The 21059-nt window shown below is 49.2% G+C and overlaps 1 protein-coding gene across 4 annotated transcripts in view; it reads right to left on the bottom strand.

Annotated features, from left to right (window-relative positions):
* Positions 1 to 18121, bottom strand: part of bahcc1a (BAH domain and coiled-coil containing 1a) — a 56296-nt gene extending 38175 nt beyond the window's left edge. For 2 of the 4 annotated variants that reach the window (XM_083780536.1, XM_083780537.1), the window contains exons 1-8: positions 18003 to 18121; positions 15312 to 17768; positions 13093 to 13207; positions 12209 to 12414; positions 11338 to 11496; positions 8809 to 9083; positions 7648 to 7993; positions 1831 to 2775 (exon numbers count right to left, since the gene is read on the bottom strand). In XM_083780536.1, coding sequence (XP_083636662.1) covers positions 1831 to 2775; positions 7648 to 7993; positions 8809 to 9083; positions 11338 to 11496; positions 12209 to 12414; positions 13093 to 13207; positions 15312 to 17768; positions 18003 to 18075 — 4576 coding nt within the window. In that variant the 5' untranslated portion in view covers positions 18076 to 18121. The remainder of the gene's footprint in view (positions 1 to 1830; positions 2776 to 7647; positions 7994 to 8808; positions 9084 to 11337; positions 11497 to 12208; positions 12415 to 13092; positions 13208 to 15311; positions 17769 to 18002) is intronic. The other 2 variants (XM_083780539.1, XM_083780538.1) reach the window with 2 other exon arrangements.
* Positions 18122 to 21059: the final 2938 nt, after the last annotated feature.

The raw sequence follows: 21059 nt of genomic DNA, 5'->3' as shown, positions 1-21059 counted from the left end.
TCACCTCTTATCGTTTATTAGAAACCAAAGCCCTCCAGTGAGGAGCGAGCTATCAGAGACTGTACAAACCTAAGTTGAAATCTAATCTTCTGTTCTCATCCTTCTCCAGGCTGTGGAAGACGCCTGTGAAACAAATACTGTATGGAATATAATTTATCCGAAACCTACGTGGGGTTTCTCCTGCCTGCTGTATGATTTATTGCTAAACCAATAAAAAGCCGTTTGAAACTGCTGCAATCCCCTGTTCCGCCTGCTCATTGAACACAGACACTCCACAATATATATATATTTCTTTTTTTTTAGGCTTTGCTGTGTGTCACTACCCACCTCTCCCCATTTCCTCTACATACTGTATACTATCAATAAAGGCAGAAAAAGCTTCAATAAATTAATAAATAAAGAATCTAAAAAGATAATTAAAAAAATGCAGAAAACTCTCTCTCTTCTACAGTAGCACGCGTTATTGTGGTGACTCCGAGACACAGTTGGCCACCCCCCCCCCCCCCTCCACCCCCGATCCCAGAACAATACCTCATCACGAAGACAACAACATCACTGTCTGTCTCCGAAAATCATCAGTTATATGCTGCCCCTTTTTATAGAACCTTCTTCTGGGAGCAGTTAAAGGCATTATAGGATGCCGCTGTAAACACAAAACATCCTTTTGCACGACTGGAAAAACGAAACAAAACCAAAAAAAAAAAAACCAACTAAAAGAACACATGATGCTTTGAAAAACAAGGAAGCTTTTAAAGCCACTTTCAAACAATGGGGTCTAATTAGCCAGGCAATGCTCCAGGGTGCTGACAACACCGACTGCTTTTGTGATTACACGCAAACTTTCAGTAACACTTTGTTGTTCGAGGGACAGGGGGGACAAATTGTTATTTTTTCCTGCTTTGTGTATGGCACTCTGTGTGTGTGTGTGTGTGTGTGTGTGTGTGTGTGTGTGTGTGTGTGTGTGTGTGTGTGTGTGTGTGTGTGTGTGTGTGTGTGTGTGTGCGTGCGTGCGTACGTGCGCGCTCGCGTGCGTGCGTGCACGTGTGTACGTGCGCGCCCGTGGGTGCATGGATCAAACGGCAGCAGGAGCAGAGAGACAGAAAGACGGCTCCCCGAGGAAAGGGGGGGAGGGAGAGGAAACAGAGAACGGCGGGTGGTGGGGGGGGGGGGGGGGAGCAACGGGTAGAGATACAACCCTTGCTAGCAGTTTAGCCCCCCGTGTCCCTCTGCCTCGGCTCGTCTCTCCCGAGGCTGCGCTCGTCGTTAGAGCCGCCTTTTAGCAAGTACAAGTGCCTTTAACGCGCCAAAAGGAAACAAAGCGGCGAGGCGGCGTGGAGGCCGCTCTCCCTCTGGGGAGCCGTCTGCGATCCACCAGAGGCTCCTGAGAGACAGGCAGGAAGAGAGGACGACGCGGGAGAGAGAGAGAGAGAGAGAGACGTGAGTGACGGAGGCTTGGCCCGAGGGGGGGAGTGGGAGTCGGTCTCAGTGGACGAGGACGGAAAAAGGAGGATAAACTATAGGAGAAGGAGAGTGCATTCCAGCTGATACAGAGAGAGCGCTTCTGAGTGCCTGTTAACAAAATGATGATGTGAGTGTGAGTGGGGGGTGGGGTGGGGGGGTTCAGTGGTGGAAGTAACTAAGTTTGTTTACTCAAGTAATGCACTACACTTTTGAGGCACTTTTGCTTCTCTTTGATAAATTATCATTTTACTCCGAACATTCACTTTTGTTTCTTTAATTAAATGCACTTCCACCATCACCAGTGATGTGAGTGTGAGCAGCGTGGTGCACGGGGGGATGAGGGGATACGGGGGGCTCTCGGGGTCTCACCTGGGCTTTCCCCACTGGCGCGTTTGTGCTGCTGCAGCTCCAGGTCGGCCAGCTCGCTCAGCAGCTGGATGCCGTGGTGGGGCTGGGGCTGGGAGCGGGCGGCCGGCGAGGGGGCGCTGAAGGGGAACAGGGGGAACGGAGGCACGTCCGTGCAGAAGGCGGCGGCAATCAGCAGCTCCAGGCTCCAGTAGCAGGGCACGGGAGGCTTGGTCTGGGGAGCGGCGGCGACACCAGCGCTCATCTGGGTAGGGGAAGGGGCCGGGGAAGGAGACAGGCACACCATCTCCACCGATAGACCGGGGGTCTTCTCAGTCTGCTCCTGGCGCACGCCGTCCTCTGCGGGGGGCGGAGGCTGCTGGGAGGCTGCGGGGGAAGCCGGGTCGAGCTGGACGACGGAGGAGGCGGCGTCCGGCTCTCTGGTCACCTCGACCTCCGGGACGGTCTCCTCCCCCGCCGGGCTACCCCCCTCCCCCGCCGCCACCTCGGCCCCTTCGTCCTCCACGGTGATGACGGGCCGCTCTGGCTCGTCGGCAGGAAGGGCGAGCGGACAGGAAGTGGTCTCACACACAGGGCTCTGGGCAGAGGGGCAAACCAGCACCTCCTCCTCGCCAGGCCGCTGCTGCTCCGCCACCTCTTCTACCGACACAAAGCTGGCTGCCATCACCTGCTCCTGCTCCTCCTCCAACTCCTCCAGAACTCCCTGCGCCACTGGCTCCTCCCCTTCTGGCGACACTTCCGGGAGGGGCTCCTCCGGGAGGGGCCTAACGACCACAGCTTGGCAGTCTAGCTCCGCCCCTAGGCTGGAGAGAGGCTGGGGAGCGTGCTCAGCAGGCTCCGCCTGCACCGCTTCCAGGTCGGCTGGCTCAGCCAATCGCACGTCCTGGGGGGCGGGGCCGCTCCTGTAACCCATGGCAATGGCGGGGTAGGTATATCCAGGCGGCAGGTCTGCGAGGAGACACATAATGTAAGTTGTTAGTTTAGAACCAAAAATTATCGCCGTTTTCCAAAACACGCAAAAGCCTCAGTCACGAACAAATCTCATCTCATAAACCAGTGTTTCTCAAAGTGGGGTCCACGGACGTCACATGGGTCCTGCGGGGTAGTTCCAGGGGGTCCCCAGCAAAATGAGTTAAAGGTATATTCAGTGATTTCACTCAAAAAACCTTAGGTTTCGTTTTTGGCTGGGACCTAAGCCTTTCATCCAATCAGGATAGAGAGCCAAAAACGAAACCTAAGGTTTTTTTGACCCCCAGGGGTTAACTGGGGACAGGGAGGAACTCCTTATATGGTCAGCACACTCTATAGTAGAGAGGATTATCACAACAAAACAAAAAAATAAGTGATATTTGAATTAAGTGAAATAACTGAATATACCTTTAATATGGCATCAAAATCAGTTTAACCACTTTAAACCTATATACATCAGCTATTTTACATGACGCTGGTGCAAGCTTGCAGATCTTGCCATTAAAAAAAAAAAAAAACTTTGACCATTTTGGAAACATTTTACCAACACAAATCTTAAAGATGGAGTGCCAAATTTTTTGTATTTTTCCAGTTTTTCATGCGTTTATGAGGTTACGGTACTTCATTAGACACCCTGGAGTTGTTTTTATGTGCAATGGTGTATTAACTTTGTATTTAGGGTTTCTTCCTGGAGGCTGAACCCTTGACAGTCAAACGGGCCAATGAAATAAACAGTAATAATTATAGTGACACCACACTATCAGCCCCTCCCATAACCCCTCCCCCTTTATCATACAACTACAGCTGTGGGTCTGTGGGGCTTCAGTTCAGGTGGATCACCACCCATCACCACCCACCAGGCAAACCAGGCATACTTAATGAACTGGTGGGCGTGTCCCAGAGGTGGGAGGAAGTCCCTATGTTGCAAGTCCAAGTCGAGTCTCAAGTCTTTGCTCTCAAGTCAAGTCAAGTCTCAAGTCTTTGGCATTCAAGTCCCAAGCAAGTCCAAGTCCTGAACTTTTAGTTTCGAGTCCCAACCAAGTCCTAAGCATTTTGTTTCAAGTCCCAACCAAGTCCTTACCTTTTGTTTCGAGTCCCAAACAAGTCCTAAGCATTTTGTTTCAAGTCCCAACCAAGTCCTAGCTTACCTTTTGTTTCGAGTCCCAAACAAGTCCCACCAAGACATAATACTAATTAATGATATGTAAAGATTTACATAAATCATGAGCATCTATTGAGCCATTTAGATCATGTCAAAGGTCATGTCTCACCGAGACACAAATTAAATGTTTCCCCTGAGCAAGCAGGCTATTATTATTACAATGGTAAAATGTCATTACTTGCACTGAAAAGGTGTTCAAATCCAGGGTAGAAGAGGAATGTTACATAATGCCTCGATCCACTTTTTCCACTCCCGATCCGATACCGATCTAAAATCATCAAAACCGATCCGATAACTGATACCGATCCGATATCGATCCAATCCGATCCAGCACATATTTAAGTCGCTCTATGCTTTCCCAAATCTGTCAGACTTTTTTTATCTTTACCTTTTATTACAGATTTTATAGTCTGGAATGTTGAATCAGGATTGATCAAGTGATAATATTATTACTCAAAACAGAGAACAACACCTCCCCAGAATAATAGTCAACAAACAAGTTCCACATGAGTATAGGTTGAGAATAACTGACCCATTTATTAACTTGAGCCTATACTTCAAATGTGGAAGTGTTCTAGTGACAAATTTATTTTATTGTATTCTATGCCTTTTTTTATCCATACTATTATTATTATGCACATTATGCACAACATTTTAAGGACCCAGCAATTTGTATCTCTGTGACCCCAAATTATTATTTTGTAAAATCAATGTCAATTTAGAGTGTACAAATGGAACCTATCATTTGGCTGGGAGTGGGGACCCCTGATCCCCAAACCGTGCATACTGTCCTACAGCTACACAGCACACTGTCTGTCCGTGACAATGGAAATAGTGACGTCTGTTTATTTAAGCATTGGTTAGCACTTAAGCAGTTATTAGCATCATAGCATGGTCTGTCACATAAGTATTGACAAACAGCGGTCATATTTGTCAACCAACTGTTGGGGACTGTGGGGATATATCATTTTAAGAACATGAGCATGTCGTCATGCTCAGCTGTCAGCTTGTTGTGCTGTTCCGTCTCTCTCGTCTAAGATGTTGACGCTAATCAATGCTAAAGATTAGCTTGCATTGAGCTAAGGCTGAAACTTTGCTGCTGTTGTTGCCACGGTGGCGAATCCATTTTTGCACTCGGCTGTTGGGTCTTTTTTGTTTTATAATATATAATAATATCAATATCAATGCGGCTTTCTCCACACTGAGTAGCAGCGCGCAGTAATGGCTAGTGGCTAGCCTAGCAGCCTGCACTGTGCAAGACTGCCACTGTGAAGTGTGACTGGGGCTGCCAATGCCTCTGTAGCGCACACTGCTGGAGGAATAAAGTCCTGGAGGAGTGGAGTACTAGAATGGACTGGAGTGGAGTGCTTGCAGTGCTTGGAATGGATCGGTCATTTTCGCTGTAGTCCGATCCGATCCCGATCACGTTTTTTGGCTGATATCGCCCCGATATCCGATCCGCGGCATCCCTTTATATACAAATACCAAACTATTTTACATGTCATAAAAAAGATAATCAGATGCTGTAAGGTATTAAGTGACTTGAAAATGTTCAAGTCAAGAGGGCTCAAGTCAAGTCAAGTCTCAAGTCCTTGGCGTTCAAGTCAAGTCAAGTCTCAAGTCTTTGGCATTCAAGTCCCAAGCAAGTCCAAGTCTATTTTTGATTTGATCAAGCAAGTCTAAAGTCATCAAAATCGGGACTCGAGTCCAAGTCGAGTCTCGAGTCCAAGTCCCCACCTCTGGCGTGTCCACATAAAAGCATGATTTTAACAAATACTGTACACTTTTTGGAAAAAGTTCTTCCCCCTTATATTGTAATATTACCTGATGATCATGTTTTAGGGTGGAAAAAAATGGTGGCACTCCATCTTTAACAGGGGTGCTACCAGGACTTATTTTGAGATGAGGGTCTGTGGCCAATTACATTTTAATGTGGGGGTCCTTGACAGCATTTTTTTAGACCTACAGTCATAAACATATATATATATATTTTGTTTCCCCTCCGTCTCTGTTAGGGCCTTTCAAAAACCTTGACACATCAGGCAAAACTCTAACTCTCACACCCACAGTGCGTCGCCCCACACGTCACTCTGGGGTCACGAGGTGCGGCGTGAGAAATGAAAAAGTAAATTTAGTGCCACTCCACGTTGATCAACCCACGAGCAGGAAGGGCACACTGTAAACATCCTGAGTGTTTGAAGTTAACTCTGACCCATAAGGGTCCGTTTTTATACTCTGGCAGAGTAAAATTAAACACTCCGTAAAGGAGCACATGCATACATGTGCATGTGTGTTATGTGAAGTGCGCCAGGCCTCTTGGTTTACCAGAGTGGCTTGACACTCTATTCCTCTGGCAGGCAGCAGGGCAGGCGTTGGCCAGACATTAATGATGATGTAGAGAGTGTGGGGCCTGTGTGCGTTTGTGTGTGCATGTGTGCGTACTTGCATTACCATAGCTGTGAGGACCAAATGTAAGAACTAGAGAAATACTTCAAACATTAAAATGCATTGGGAAAATACCAGGATGTAACACTGTCCATGAGCAACACTTCCACACAGTCATTTCCAAAGCCGGCTGGCAATGTTAGTCAAATGGAAGTAGCTGTGTACTTAGAAGTGTACTTAGAAGTGTACTTAGAAGTGTACATTGTCCTCGATCAGTGCATATGTGTACCATCTCACTAGATCGGCTTTTTTTGGATTCAGGATTAGAGCTAAAAACTGTACAAATCACTGTTCGTAAATGTTGATGTCCTCACAAGTATATTAATATAGTGTGTGTGTGTGTGTGTGTGTGTGTGTGTGTGTGTGTGTGTGTGTGTGTGTGTGTGTGTGTGCGTGCGAGCGTGCGTGCGCCGTGCGTGCGTGCGTGACGGGGGCCACGAGTGAGGTGTTTCTTTTGGCTTGTTTCGACAACCAGAATTAAGTGGCACGTGCTGTAGCACGTATAGCGCATGCCGCAGGTTCTGGGTTTATTTCCATTGGCTGTGGCTTGTGTTCAGATAAGGTTCTCAGAGCCTCGTTTTGGGTCCTGCTCAGGAGGTTCTGGTTATCATGGAAACAGAAACAGAAAACAGCCACAGGTTTTCTAGGTTACACGTTCGTAAATTGAAAAAAGCCTTCAGTCGTTAACCGAGGCGACAGCTCCGGAGAGCCAGCTTTGAGCTGCTCAGACACTCACCCACAGAGAACCACATGCACACACACACATGCCCACGCACGCACGCATGCATGCATGCACGCACGCACACACACACAGCATTAACACCAACAGCTCTGCTGTACCATTACCAGTGGACAGAGCCTGGCACTATACTGTAGCTTAGTTCAGGTATCTGGGTGACGTTTATTTGCAGGGCTCGGGGGTCTGAGTTAAGGACCTGTAAACCCTGCAGCATCTTAAACCACTTAAAGCCCATATAATTCATTGACTGGTCTCCCCCATGGGGTCTATGTTCGGCCCCCTACTTTTTTCCTTCTACACCAAATCACTTCAGCGAAAATAGACCTACTGTTTGCGCCGAACGTTTGCCCCAGAATAGGGATGCAAGGGTTAAATTGATCACGCACAGCGTCAAACTGTGGCAACAGTGTATAGTTCAAAGACGGCTGAACACATGACAGGTATGTCATGTGTGGATACCGTGTGCGCATCTTGTGCATTGTCGCGTGAATGTCAAGACCCTTACCAGGCTCCAGTGACTCTGGGTAGTTCTGCAGGGGCTGTCCCACCACTCTCTTGTCCTGAGACTCGGCCCCCTTGGGTATCTGAGGAGGGGCCGGGCTGACGGCTGGGGAACGAGGGGCTGCGGCCGCTGGACTGGGCGCAGGACAAGGGGTGGAGGGCGTGCTCTTGGGATGGGGCCGTATGGAGGGAGACTGGCAACAGGGGGACAAGAGGGGCGCACAGGCCACAGGGGGAGTGGCGTTCCTGGGTGGGGCGTTGTAAGAGTAGGGCTTGGCCGCTTTGGACGCCCTGGGTTCAGACAGAAGCTCCTCCAGGTCCACAGACGGCTCGTCGGGCCTCTTTTGCACCTATTGCAGGAAAAGAAAGACTTAAAATTTAATCTCAATTTACAACAGATTGTGACGCTAACAAATCTCCCTCTGGGACAATACAGTCTAAATCTAATCCAATCTACAGCGTAAGTAAAAAAAAAAGTTAATCATCAGTCATGGTTAAATAGTCTAGCGACTCTAGCCTATTGACAAAGGCTTAATCTGTGGGTAATGTGGCATCCACAGTCATCATAGTAGACCATTCATTGGTGCCCTGGGTGTATTGACTGTGATAATGTGCACACCACAAACTGCCCCTCAGCCTATAATATAATGGGCACAATTGTCAGCCAAAATGATTGGAGATACTAAGAATAGGCGCCTGCAATGGCTAAATAGACCAGCTCAGTGGCCTTGTGGTTAGCGTGTCCGCACTGAGATTGGGTGATATTAGGGGTTGAATCGCCGTTCGAGTCACACCAAAGACTATACAAATGGGACCCAATGCCTCCCTGCTTGGTACTCAGAACAGCATCAAAGGGTTGGATTGGGGGTAAGGTGGAAACAGGAGTTAGGGTCCTCGTAACCTACAGTATCACATGGGGCTAGTGTTATGCCAATTCAAATTGACATATGGCTCACTGGTACGGTTGTGAAAAGTGTTCCGCACGTGTACATATACATCATGACCTGTTGTCTACAACACCTGTTAACATGTGCATATTTCAACCCTATTTACTTGTCGGGTGTTTGCATAAATCCATGCAAATCCGCCTATGGAAATGAGTCTCTCCGTACACGCTGATGATCTTCCTTAATCCCTGCGAGCCACGGCAGACTTCATAAATCACCTGAGTGTTGTTGTTGTGAGTGGCTCGATGTTGCATGTCTGCGGCGTGGTCCGGCCGGTGCTGCTGCGCGTGCGACTGCGCGTGCGGCTGTGGCTGCTGTGACTGATGGCTCTGGTGCTGGTGCTGATGCTGCAGCTGCTGATGCTGTTGGAGGGCGTACAGCTCCTGTTGCCGTAGAAACTGGGAGCGGGAGTACACGGCGGGATGCTGCATGTGGGAGGCGGGGCCCCTGGCGCCGTACACGGGGGGCCACAGCCCTGGCTGCTCCATCACATCTAATGAGAGACATTCAGGGGAGGGAGAAGCCATAAGCAGTCACTCACTAAACAACGGGTCCAGGATCCATTTTTACTCATTTTTACTCACTATAATGTGTCTCTTTTTTTATGTGTCTTGTGCAAAATATTGTTTACCGGTATTTCTTTTTACTACTACAATTTCAATGTTTTTCCAAAAATAAATAAATCCATAAACTTAACTTGTGAAAATAGCTATATCTACACGCTCTATATAGGCTATATTCACGTTTTTTGAAATAGGGCATAAGTGGTTCATTCATTCATTCCTTCATGACACCGAATTCATCCTTTAGGTCTTGAAACGTTTGGGAACCACTGCCTTAGAGGAGAAGGCCATGCACGCTCATCAGACGCCATTATAGACACATGGATTCATACACATGGACACTGCCACGCAACGCAGCGGAACGCACATGTGGAAATGATGCACATCACTCACTACCTACCGCCCACACATGTTGTTAAGTGGTGAAACCACCATGGATTGCATATCATGAGAAACCCTCCTATCAGGCTATTGTTTAAGAGACATAGACAAATCTCTTACGAAAAAGATTTTGGATTTCTGAGAACAAGGTCTCCCCAGACAGTAGCGATCCCACGCTCTCCCCTGCTCTGAATCATAAGCACTGCCCTGAGAATTTACTGGAATGTTGGAAGGTCATGACAATGATGAAATATGAACAAATGATGATGATGACGATAACCGATATGCTGACTAACAGACGGGCTCCCTGGCCAAAAGAAGTGCATCCCGTTAGAACGATCGACCCCGGGTTTTATTCCCTAAAGTTCCACCTTCCCCTAGGCCAAACCACAGCAGGACTCCGCTTCGGAGAGCCAGCAGCGAGCCTGGTTCCCATGTCTTAAGGGTGGACAATCACTCCCCCGATATCGCTGTTAAGAGCCAGGGGGAACGCATTTTGTGGGTGAGCCGCAGCTGAAAACATCAGCCATGACAAGGGTCCGGCTCAGGGGGGAAGGCCCACACTAACAAGGCCAGGACCCCAATGTGTTTTTCCACTCTGCACAAATTCACACACAACTCATTAATGGGCATGTCCGCAGCCTAAACCTCCTCCTCCACACCCACTCGCTCCCTGACGCACCGAGGACCTTTTGTTCTGAGACATTAACTCGGCTAGGCTAATGTTTCCCCTGGGAAGGGTTTTGTGGATGCACTTCCCCTTCTCGGCTGGAACTCCCGTGGTGTGCGGAAGGAAACGGACCACAGAGAGGATCGGGAGCTAATTAAATTTCACAGCCTGTACGCCGAATATGGCCCCGCCATGACTTTTGAGAAGTGATCCCTCCCTTGCACCCTCTCACACTTCCTCTTCCTCTGTGTGTTGGAGTGTGCATTTGTTTATCTGCGAGTGTGTGTGTGTGTGTGTGTGTGTGTGTGAGGGTGTGTGTGTGTGTGTGTGTGTGTGTGTGTGTGTGTGTGTGTGCTTTGGATGAGTGCTCTGACCCATTGAGGGGCCCATCCCTGTGGGGGTGGGCCGAGCAGGTGGCGTGCAGGAAATGTCTGAACAGAGTTTTATGTTTGTGTGTTTGTGTGTACTTCTATTGCTATATTTGTGAGGGACAAATGTCCTCACAAGTTCAGTACATTTCGGCTATTTAGGCTCACAATTAGGACATATTCAGGTTGGGTCAGGAAGATTAGACATTTCAAAGTTTGGTTTTAGGGGTAGAGTTTATAGCTAGTTGTCTGCTCTGGAAAATGCACCGGAAAATAGACGAATAGATCTGCTATTATGGGTTTTCGGCTTACGGTTAAAATAGAAATGTATTTTACAAATAGCATTCTTAATAAAAAAGTATAGTAATGCAAATTGTGTGTGTGTGTGTGTGTGTGTGTGTGTGTGTGTGTGCGTGCGTGCGTGCGTGCGTGCGTGCGTGCGTGCGTGCGTGCGTGCGTGCGTGCGTGTGCGTGCGTGCACCCGAACGGCTGCGCAAAATAAACAGACCCATTAAGTGAGAGCTCATCAATAGTGTATGCCGACACCACTGTGATCACCAGCAGAGTTATTTTAACGTTATCGCCAAAACGTATAAAAACCACACAGCTGAACAGGAAATGGTAGCACTAATAAAATAAGTAGTCAGTGGGAGGCGTAGTATATAGCAGAGGAGTATAAATCTCACGAATGTGGCTTGTAACTATGCAGCTATGTGTGGTGAATTAAATAGCGTCGGTAAGGAGTAAAAGGCGGCTATGGCATACCCAAGTGATGGGTGGCAGGGTGGGCTGCTGGCTCAGAGGGCAGGACCACCAGCTGGGCAGAGTGGTCCTGAGGAAGGGGCAGGACGGGCTGCAGAGGCCCCGACATGGCCGCCGAGAAACCTGGGGGGAGGTTTTGATGCAGGGCTGTGTGACCAATGCCTATATACAGTACATCGACAAGGTGACTTACATTATATTATACTGGGTTACATTGGAAGCTCCAGCTAGTATACAGTGCACTGAAGACTTATAATACACACACACGCACATACACAGATATATATATATATAATAACAAAAGTAGGCTATTGAAAATTGGAAATACTCCAGTAAAGTCAAATATGCCTCAATATTTGACTTGTGTACGGTACTTGAATAAATGTACTTAGTTACTTTACACCATTGCCATTCAAAGCTTTGGCCCTTTATATTATATATTATATAAAAATATTATATAAACATAGACCCGGGGTTTCTTTTTGGATTTCCCATTTGTTACAGAATAATGGAGTCAATGTTGGTTAAGCATCATTGCTCAGTGAATAAGCAACACAATGGACAGTGGAAATGTCTTTAGTAAATAAATACATCTTTAGTCCAGGGACAATTTTAAGCTACACCTTTCAAAAATAATTCTGTGCTTTAAAATGCATTAAAAAAATCTAACGACAATGTAACATCGACAACACAACATCGAGTTGCTCTTCATGCTGTACTGAGATGGCTTCCTCGAAAATGACATGAACCCACGATTATGCTTTGGAAAACGGTTTGGCAGTGGAATGGGCCTGGCTGACCGGTGTATGGTCCTTTAAGTAAACGTCGTCAACATAAAATTGGGATGTTATTAGAAATGACAAATCAGTCTCACCATAAGAGTGTCCGGTCATCCAGAGGGAGGGGCTTCCAGTTCTTGGCATCCAGTGGTGGTGGGCAGAGTGGGCGTGTGCAGCGGGGTCGCCCATTTGGCCCGACTGAAGGGACGTCCCGCCTGGCACCATGAGATGAGAGGTGAGGTCGCCGTGGCAACCGTTGGAGGGATGGACCCTCGCAAACTCTACCCTTTCCTTATTGTCCCTGCACGGGAAGGACAAGAGGCGGAGTTACAGATACTTCCAGTAGAAACAGTGACGTGAGCAGTGGTGAGCAGTGGTGAGCAGTGGTGAGCAGTGGTGAGCAGTGGTGAGCAGTGGTGAGCAGTGGTGAGCAGTGGTGGGACAAAGTACTCTGTCCCTATGTGAGCACAGTACTGTATGTCCATCTGTTTGAGTACGGACAGCTGCAATACCGCTGGGTGAACTAAAGTGGCGCTGTTGAGCAACGTGTGTCACTATGTATGTCCCTATTTATGTATGTCTGTACTATGTCTGAAATAATAATGTAACTAGTAACCTTTTTTAAATAATTGTAGTAAAAGCATATCTGACTCTGAGATGTAGTGGAGTAGAAGTAAATGTACCGAAAATGTAAACTACTCCAGTAAAGTAAAAAATATGGCATGGTTATAAAAAAAGGCATGGATAGTATAGTATACGTTAGTTCCATTGATCCAACCTGTGTTAAAACAAGCATGCACTGAAAATGCACGCGGCCCCTGAATCACCCTGACCACTTAACACGGCAGCCGTGTGTAAGTTGTCAGATGGGTGGGCTGCAAACACTTTGGAGATTCCCACGTGGGCCCCCATGGTCCAGGAAAGGTCGGGAAACCCTTCTGGAACAGATTATAGACTGAGATACTGAATGGGGCTTTACCTGATGTATGCCTCCCTGTCTCTGTCCAGGCACGTCAGACCCATTTGCTCTCCACTCATTCTCTTCCTCTCCTCCTCGCCGCTCGGATCTGAGGGATACACGGAGTGGGGTGGTCCTGTGAGATAAACGGGAGCTCACTGGATGGTGATATACCCCCATTTAACCCATATTCTACTGGATGGTGATATACCCCCATTGAACCCATATTCTACTGGATGGTGATATACCCCCATTGAACCCATATTCTACTGGATGGTGATATACCCCCATTGAACCCATATTCTACTGGATGGTGATATACCCCCATTGAACCCATATTCTACTGGATGGTGATATACCCCCATTGAACCCATATTCTACTGGATGGTGATATACCCCCATTGAACCCAGATTCTACTGGATGGTGATATACCCTCATTGAACCCATATTCTACTGGATGGTGATATACCCCCATTGAACCCATATTCTACTGGATGGTGATATACCCCCATTGAACCCATATTCTACTGGATGGTGATATACCCCCATTGAACCCAGATTCTACTGGATGGTGATATACCCTCATTGAACCCATATTCTACTGGATGGTGATATACCCTCATTGAACCCATATTCTACTGGATGGTGATATACCCCCATTGAACCCATATTCTACTGGATGGTGATATACCCCCATTGAACCCATATTCTACTGGATGGTGATATACCCCCATTGAACCCATATTCTACTGGATGGTGATATACCCCCATTGAACCCATATTCTACTGGATGGTGATATACCCCCATTGAACCCATATTCTACTGGATGGTGATATACCCCCATTGAACCCATATTCTACTGGATGGTGATATACCCCCATTGAACCCAGATTCTACTGGATGGTGATATACCCCCATTGAACCCATATTCTACTGGATGGTGATATACCCTCATTGAACCCATATTCTACTGGATGGTGATATACCCCCATTGAACCCAGATTCTACTGGATGGTGATATACCCCCATTGAACCCATATTCTACTGGATGGTGATATACACCCATTGAACCCATATTCTACTGGATGGTGATATACCCCCATTGAACCCAGATTCTACTGGATGGTGATATACCCCCATTGAACCCATATTCTACTGGATGGTGATATACCCCCATTGAACCCATATTCTACTGGATGGTGATATACCCTCATTGAACCCAGATTCTACTGGATGGTGATATACCCCCATTGAACCCAGATTCTACTGGATGGTGATATACCCTCATTGAACCCAGATTCTACTGGAATATACCCCCCAGTGTCTAACCAGCTCCTGAAGCACAACGGGGGCTCACAGCTGGAACACTGACAAAATGTACTGCTTTCTATCCATGTCATGCTTTTAGCTTTTACCCATTTAGAGTGCTTGTACATACATACGCACTTTTATTCTTTGGCTTTTAACACAGCATGAGAACTCTGTTCCTGAACTTGCTTCCCCCCTCTCCTTTTCTTGTTTTGTGTGTTGTCTTTGTATTCTGTGTTTTTAGTCTATGTGTTTACTTACTGTTTTACCTATGTACTGTACAGCACTTTGTGGCAGCTATGGTTGTTTTAAATGTGCTATATAAATAAAGTTGAGTTGAGTACATATGCTATTTTTCAACAGATGAAGTATAAAATATTGGTTAAAAGTGGTTAAAAGCTAAAGTAACAGTGATTTATAATTTGGAGTTTTAATTGAAAGGAGATGCACTAACAATTGTATTAGTCGACACCAAATGATACGCAATTGCAATCATAATGCACTGGTGTGCATTGGCTTAGATGTGAGTTATCAAGGAACAGGCGTTTCATGATCAGATATTTTCTGAAAGTGAGACATTTCTTTCATTTCTTGCAATGGCATGACAGACTAGAGGATTCAAAGGGACACACTGATCAATTTGCTTTGGTGGGTTATGGCTTTGTATTATTAGAAAGTGTTTGTCATTAGGCTTCCAATTCAAACTGAATAGTCAAGTTATTTAAAGTAACAGAAAAGACAGCGATGAGAAAAACCTTGATACTACAAACAATATTTAGCTTTAACGGCTTAGACAATCCAAGCTGTTTGAATGTTAGGCCTTGACTAAGCATGCTGTTGGTTTTTCAGGTTGTTCTAATTGTCACTGCTCTCAGTTCCCTATTCAGTCTCAGCCTATTTGCTGAAGCAGTGGCATAGACTTCTTCATACCTTTCACAGAGGGGTGTACCCTGCCCTGTCGACTGCCGGGGTGACTGTCAGAAGGGCGGCAGGGTGGCTCTCTTTGCCGTGCGACGGCCACTGCGATCCCCACTGGCGGCTGGCGCACCTCCGTCTCCCCGTGACCGGCCTCGCCCATCTCCCGGCCCCGCCCGCTGCAGTCGGAGCGCTCTCCGTCGTTGGCGGGTCCCTTCCTCGTGGGCAGAGTTTGCTTGCTGCCCTGCAGAGCGCAGCTCCCCCCCGGGGGACCCGATTTGAGGCTGCCGAGCCCACCGAAGGGGCTCTTCTGAGAGAGGAGCAGCGGCTGCTGCTGGTTGCTGTACTTCAACAGGCTTTTCATGGCACTGCTCTCCCCCTGTGTTGGGCCCTGGGGTTCTGGTTGCTGCTGCTGCTGGCTGAGGGGAGATGCAGGTGGAGGCTGTGGCTGTGGTGGAGGCAGGCTCATGCTTGGCTGTTGCTGCTGTGGCTGGGTGGTGTGCATGCCTATCTCCATGTAGGACTTCCTCTGGTCCTCCTCCGGGTGTGGCATATTATGGTGTGGGGGCCTCATGGCCCAGGGTGGCACCGGGGGCTGCTGGGGGTGGTGTTGGCCGTTGTTGCTGCTGTACCCATAAGGCGACATGTCCATCTTCCTTTTCAGCTCCTGACCACTCCCCTGGTTCAGGTCAACCGGAGAGGGGGCGTCGGGGACCGCTCGGCCATGTTGCTGGTGGCGGATCCTGGCTACCTTTTGTCCGTCTCTCTGTAAGGAGCAGCTACTCCCGGCCCCCGCGCCGGGAGATATGCCTTTAACCCCGAGGGGAGATGAGTTAGGCGGGGGCCCCGGATGGGAGCAGTCTCTATAGGGGGACGTGTTGACAGCGTGGGGGCCGGAGTGTCCGGCCTTGGGCCCTTGGGGCAGAGAGGCGCGGTACACATCTGCGTCCACGCCACTGTTGATGCACTCAACGCTGCGAGAGCGAACAACTTGGTGCTGTTGCTGCTGATGGGGGGGTGGGGGCAGCTGTGGGGGCAGCTGTGGGGGCTGTGGCTGCGGCTGGAGGTGGTGGTGGTGAGGCTGCATCCAGTCTGGAGCCTTCTCCGCCTTCCTGTACGCGTGCTGCTGCTGCTGCTGCACTGGCTGTTGTTGTTGTTGTGGTGGCTGTTGTTGTTGCTGTTGTTTTCTGTGCCAGTTACCGGCGTGCCCCCCAGTGCCACCGGCGTTCTTTTCCATCGTCTTGTCCTTGGCACTGCCACCTCCCCCGCCACCACCTCCCCCCACCCCGTGGCAGTCGGGGTTTCCGAGCTGGAACTGCCCGGCGGACTTGTCCCCCAGGTGTCCCGCCGACGGCACGAACGTGGGCCCTGTGACCTTCGGCTCCCGCCCACCGCCGGCCGGCCCTCTGTCGTGCGACGAGGGGTTGGCCAGAGGGGCGGGAGGGGGCGGGCAGAAGAAGTCCGGGTGGTGGTGGTGGTGGTGGTGCGCATGATGGGAGGGATGCGGGTGGTGCGGGTGACTGGGGTGCAGCTGCAGGCAGTGGAAGCCCCCGGGGTGCGGGTGGGCGTGGGGATGAGCATGCGGGTGTGGCGGGTGCGGGTGGGCCCCTCCGGCGGCGGGGCCCATGTGTAAGGGCGGGGCGACCGAGTAGGACAGCGAGTGGTGGAGCGGCGCCTGGCCCCGTTCCAGACAGTCCGACGGCTGCTCGCTGATCCTCATCTCCCCGCTCACCCCCTCCTTGGTGCAGCGGCCGACGCCTCCTCCGGGGACCATGTGTCGGCTCTGGCCGCTCCCGCCTCCCCCCAGAGCCCCCCCTCTGACCCCGGCCTCCCCGCAGCTGGACATGGGGGCCTTAGGCCCCGTCGGCGGCGCCGCCGCGTCTCCGTTCTGCATCTTGCCGTTGAGAAGGCACGCGCTGAGCGGTTTGCCCATGGCCTGAGAGTGCTCCTTGTTGTACTCCATGGCGAGGACCATCTTGTGCCTCTCCAAGGCCCTGCTGTTGACCTCTTCCAGAGGTAACGGGTGCTGTGGGTAGTGCGGGTGCTGCTGATGGAGGTGGGGGTGGGGGTGGTGATGGTGCGGGGGCTGGGGTTGATGGTGGCTGTGATGCTGTTGTTGTTGCTGCTGCTGCTGTTGTTGTTGTTGTTGTTGTTGCTGTTGTTGCTGTTGTTGTTGTTGTTGCTGTTGTTGTTGCTGTTGTTGTTGCTGCTGTTGTTGCTGCTGTTGTTGCTGTTGCCTTTCCTTGGCCTCCTGTTTGCTACCCGACCTCTCCTTGTCCTTGGCAGGACCCAGGCCCCTCTCTGCAGACCCTTCCTTCAGACCCTTGTGCAGACTAGTCCCTCCCCCCGGGTCTCGGTCTCGGCTGCAGGACCCCTGCGGGTGGCCCGGCCCCGCCCTGGACATGGGCGGAAGGCTGTGGTTGGCTGAGAGGAGAGGAGGCTGGGACGGGAGGCTTCGCAGGTAAAAGTTCTCTGCGAGAGGAAGGCAGACACAGTGAGACAGGAAAGAGAAAGGCAATATGAACCCAATTAGATGCATTCAACTCTCACCAAGCCGTCCCTACAGGCCATCTTAATCTCTCAATATTGCAAATCAAATTACACCATTACTCAGTTGTATAAAGTGAATTTGAATGTCTAATTTCTGCCCAATTGAATCGGGCAGATATTGTGAAGTGAAGATGAAGCGGTCGTGCCGTTCCTCACCTTTTTGGGTGTCATAGAAACGGTGCTGCCCGTAGAGAACGCCACTGTTGGCATGGTGATCCAAGTGGCTCATGGGAAGGAAGGTGTGAGCCAGGCTCCCTGAGAACCGAGGATACCCTGGGGCTGATGGGAGAGAGAGAGAGATAAGAGAGAGAGAGAGATAAGAGAGAGAGAGAGAGATAAGGAAACGGAGCTGATAAAACAGGACAGTAACCACCGCGTTGCATTTCACTGACTAGTTCTGGAAACAATATAATCCTTCAAGTCCAATGCAGCTGCTGCTGTTAATACGCAAATAACTAATGGCTCTGGTTGTCATTGTTTGCAGTTCCTGCTCTGGTTTAGAATGCAAACAAAAGGGGACAGGCTGAGTCTTGGGGATTGCCATTATGTATGAAATTGTCCTCCAAACACATGGCCCTTTCTTTACCTCTCTGTCTCTTCTCTCCATCTGAAGGCACTGATAAGGACAGAATTCGAGGCCTTGTGTTTACAATGACTGGAGGAGAGGGGCTGTGACGGCGCCCTTCACTGACCTACTCCAGGGGTGAGAGGTCGACTGGACGCCGGGCCTTTTAAGCCAGCGCACCTGGGCCTATCGCAAGCACGCCCATCTGGAGTTCATTTACACACACAACTCAATCTGCAGCAAAGGAAACACAAAGGACTTTGAAGGTGGAGGAACGAGAGAGATAGAGAGAGAGAGAGAGAGAGAGAGAGAGAGAGATGAAAGACCTCCAGATCCTTCTGGACAAAGAAAACAGCATCGCTATGACAACACACCCACGGCCCAAATTGATTGGCTATAATGTTAAAAATCCAAACAAAGAACTGTGGATTGAAATGAGTGCGCGCGTCAGTTCACTTCAGACCTCGACGAATAAAGACGAGAGTGAATCTACAGTACACACACACACGGCAAAAAAAAAAAAAAAGGAAAAAGGCGAACCAATGGGAATAGGGGGAATTGTGTGTATACAGTGCATTGTGCAGTTATATATCCCATTCTGAACGGGCACCCATTTTGGTGTCGGCATCATATTATGCTTTAGCTATTTAAAAATAGCAGATCTACAAGCTCATATCGCGCCACCGAGTGGCGCGATACGAGCTTGTAGGTCTGCTATTTTTTGAAAAATCGAAGAACGACTGACATTTTTAGAATCTGATCTCAGGTCAGAATGGGTTCATCAGACCAGTGTGTGTCTGGCGGAAACCTCGTATGAATCTGATCTCAGGTCAGAATGGGATATAGAGAGAAGCACAGCTATGCTGCTGCATTGAAAAACGCTACACTGAGCCTATTGTGTCACGGTATACTGAAACACAAGCTCATGGTCAACTGACCTGAGCCCTCCCATCTCCTCCCTGCCTCCCACGGGCTCCAGGAATAACCCAGGAGAGGGTAATGATACCCTATATGCATCATTAACATGAACATAAGTGAGGGGGACAGAGGAGCGATGGAAGGGAGGGAGCGAGCAACAAGAGCAGAGGAGGCATTCTGGCTCATGCCGTGCATTCGAATTTGCCTGTGTGTGTGTGTGTGTGTGTGTGTGTGTGTGCGTGTGTGTGTGTGTGTGTGTGTGTGTGTGTGTGTGTGTGTGTGCGTGCGTGCGTGCGTGCATTACTGTACTTATGAGGTCCAGATGTCCCCCCAAGTATAGTAGAATTTGACATATTGGCATTGTGAGGACGTACAGTAGTCACTGGTGCAGAAATGGTTGTTCTATGGTTAGAAAGACAAATTGTTAGACTTTGCGCTTACAATTAGGAAAAGATTGAGGTTGGGGTTAAGGCTACATTTAGAGGTTAGTTTTAGGGCTATAAGGATTGGAGTTATGCCTGATTTATATACTTACTTATTCGCTTGTGTCATGCACCACAAATAGTCCATCTACAAGCTCACAACGTGCGTAGTGTGCTTGAAGATCAGCCATTTTCTGCCTTAGGCTCAGGGTCAAAATAAAAGTCTTTATAGTGGCATTAATAAAATTGCCATCCTAAAATGTTGAGGTCCTCACAAGTGTAATAAGATAAACCTGTGTGTGTGTGTGTGTGTGTGTGTGTGTGTGTGTGTGTGTGTGTGTGTGTGTGTGTGTGTGTGTGTGTGTGTGTGCGTGTGCATGTGTGTGTGTGTGTGTGTGTGTGTAGTATTACTGTCCGCCGTCACCTATAACACCCCGACCCCACATTGTCATGTCGAGAAGTCCAGGTGGTTCTCGTCTCCCCCCCTCTGCTCTGTATTTGCTGCCTGTCTCACACTTGCCCTCCACTGTTCCCACTTTCACACGCACACACACACACACACACACACACGCACACACACACACACACACACACACACACACACACACACACACACACACACACACACACACACACACACACACACACACACACACACACACACACACACACACACACACACACACACACACACACACACACACACACACACACACACACACACACACACACACGCGCGCGCGCCCCACAGTGAATAAGGAAGTAGGGGGGGGGGGGGAGGGAGGGCACGGAAGAAAGTGCAGCGGCTCGGGCCTTTACAGCTAAATGAAAGGCAGCCGTGTTTGTGTTGGCAGAGGAGCGCGACCTGATCTCGGAAAGTGCCGATGCAGTCGTTTTTTTTTTCTCTCCCTGCTGCTGCTGCTGGGTCCGGCCGGTTGGTCGGTCGGCATGGCTGCGCATGCAGGATGCGCATGCAGGCTGCACCTTGGTGGCTTTTATGGCACAGCTCTTCAGTTAGTGTTGAATGTCTCACTTCCTGTCAGTGGGAACAATGCCGCTGTGCTGTGAGTCTGGGGGGGGGGGGGGGGGGGGTCTTAATGACCTCGTCTCTGAGTGGGTTCCGCATCCTCCCATCTTAATTAATGAAAACGCACAGAGAGGGCAAACAGCCCTCCAATAACACAGGAGGTGCTGTTTCTAGAGTAGGGCCATAATTACACTACTCTCACTTCTTTCTCTCTCTCTCTCTCTCTCTCTCTCTCTCTCTCTCTCTCTCTATCTCTCTGTCTCTCTCTCTCTCTGTCGTTC

This window comes from Protomyctophum parallelum (genome assembly GCF_964188405.1).
Source record: "Protomyctophum parallelum genome assembly, chromosome: 13".
NCBI classification, from domain to species: domain Eukaryota; kingdom Metazoa; phylum Chordata; class Actinopteri; order Myctophiformes; family Myctophidae; genus Protomyctophum; species Protomyctophum parallelum.
This window is presented reverse-complemented; position numbering and strand designations above follow the sequence as displayed.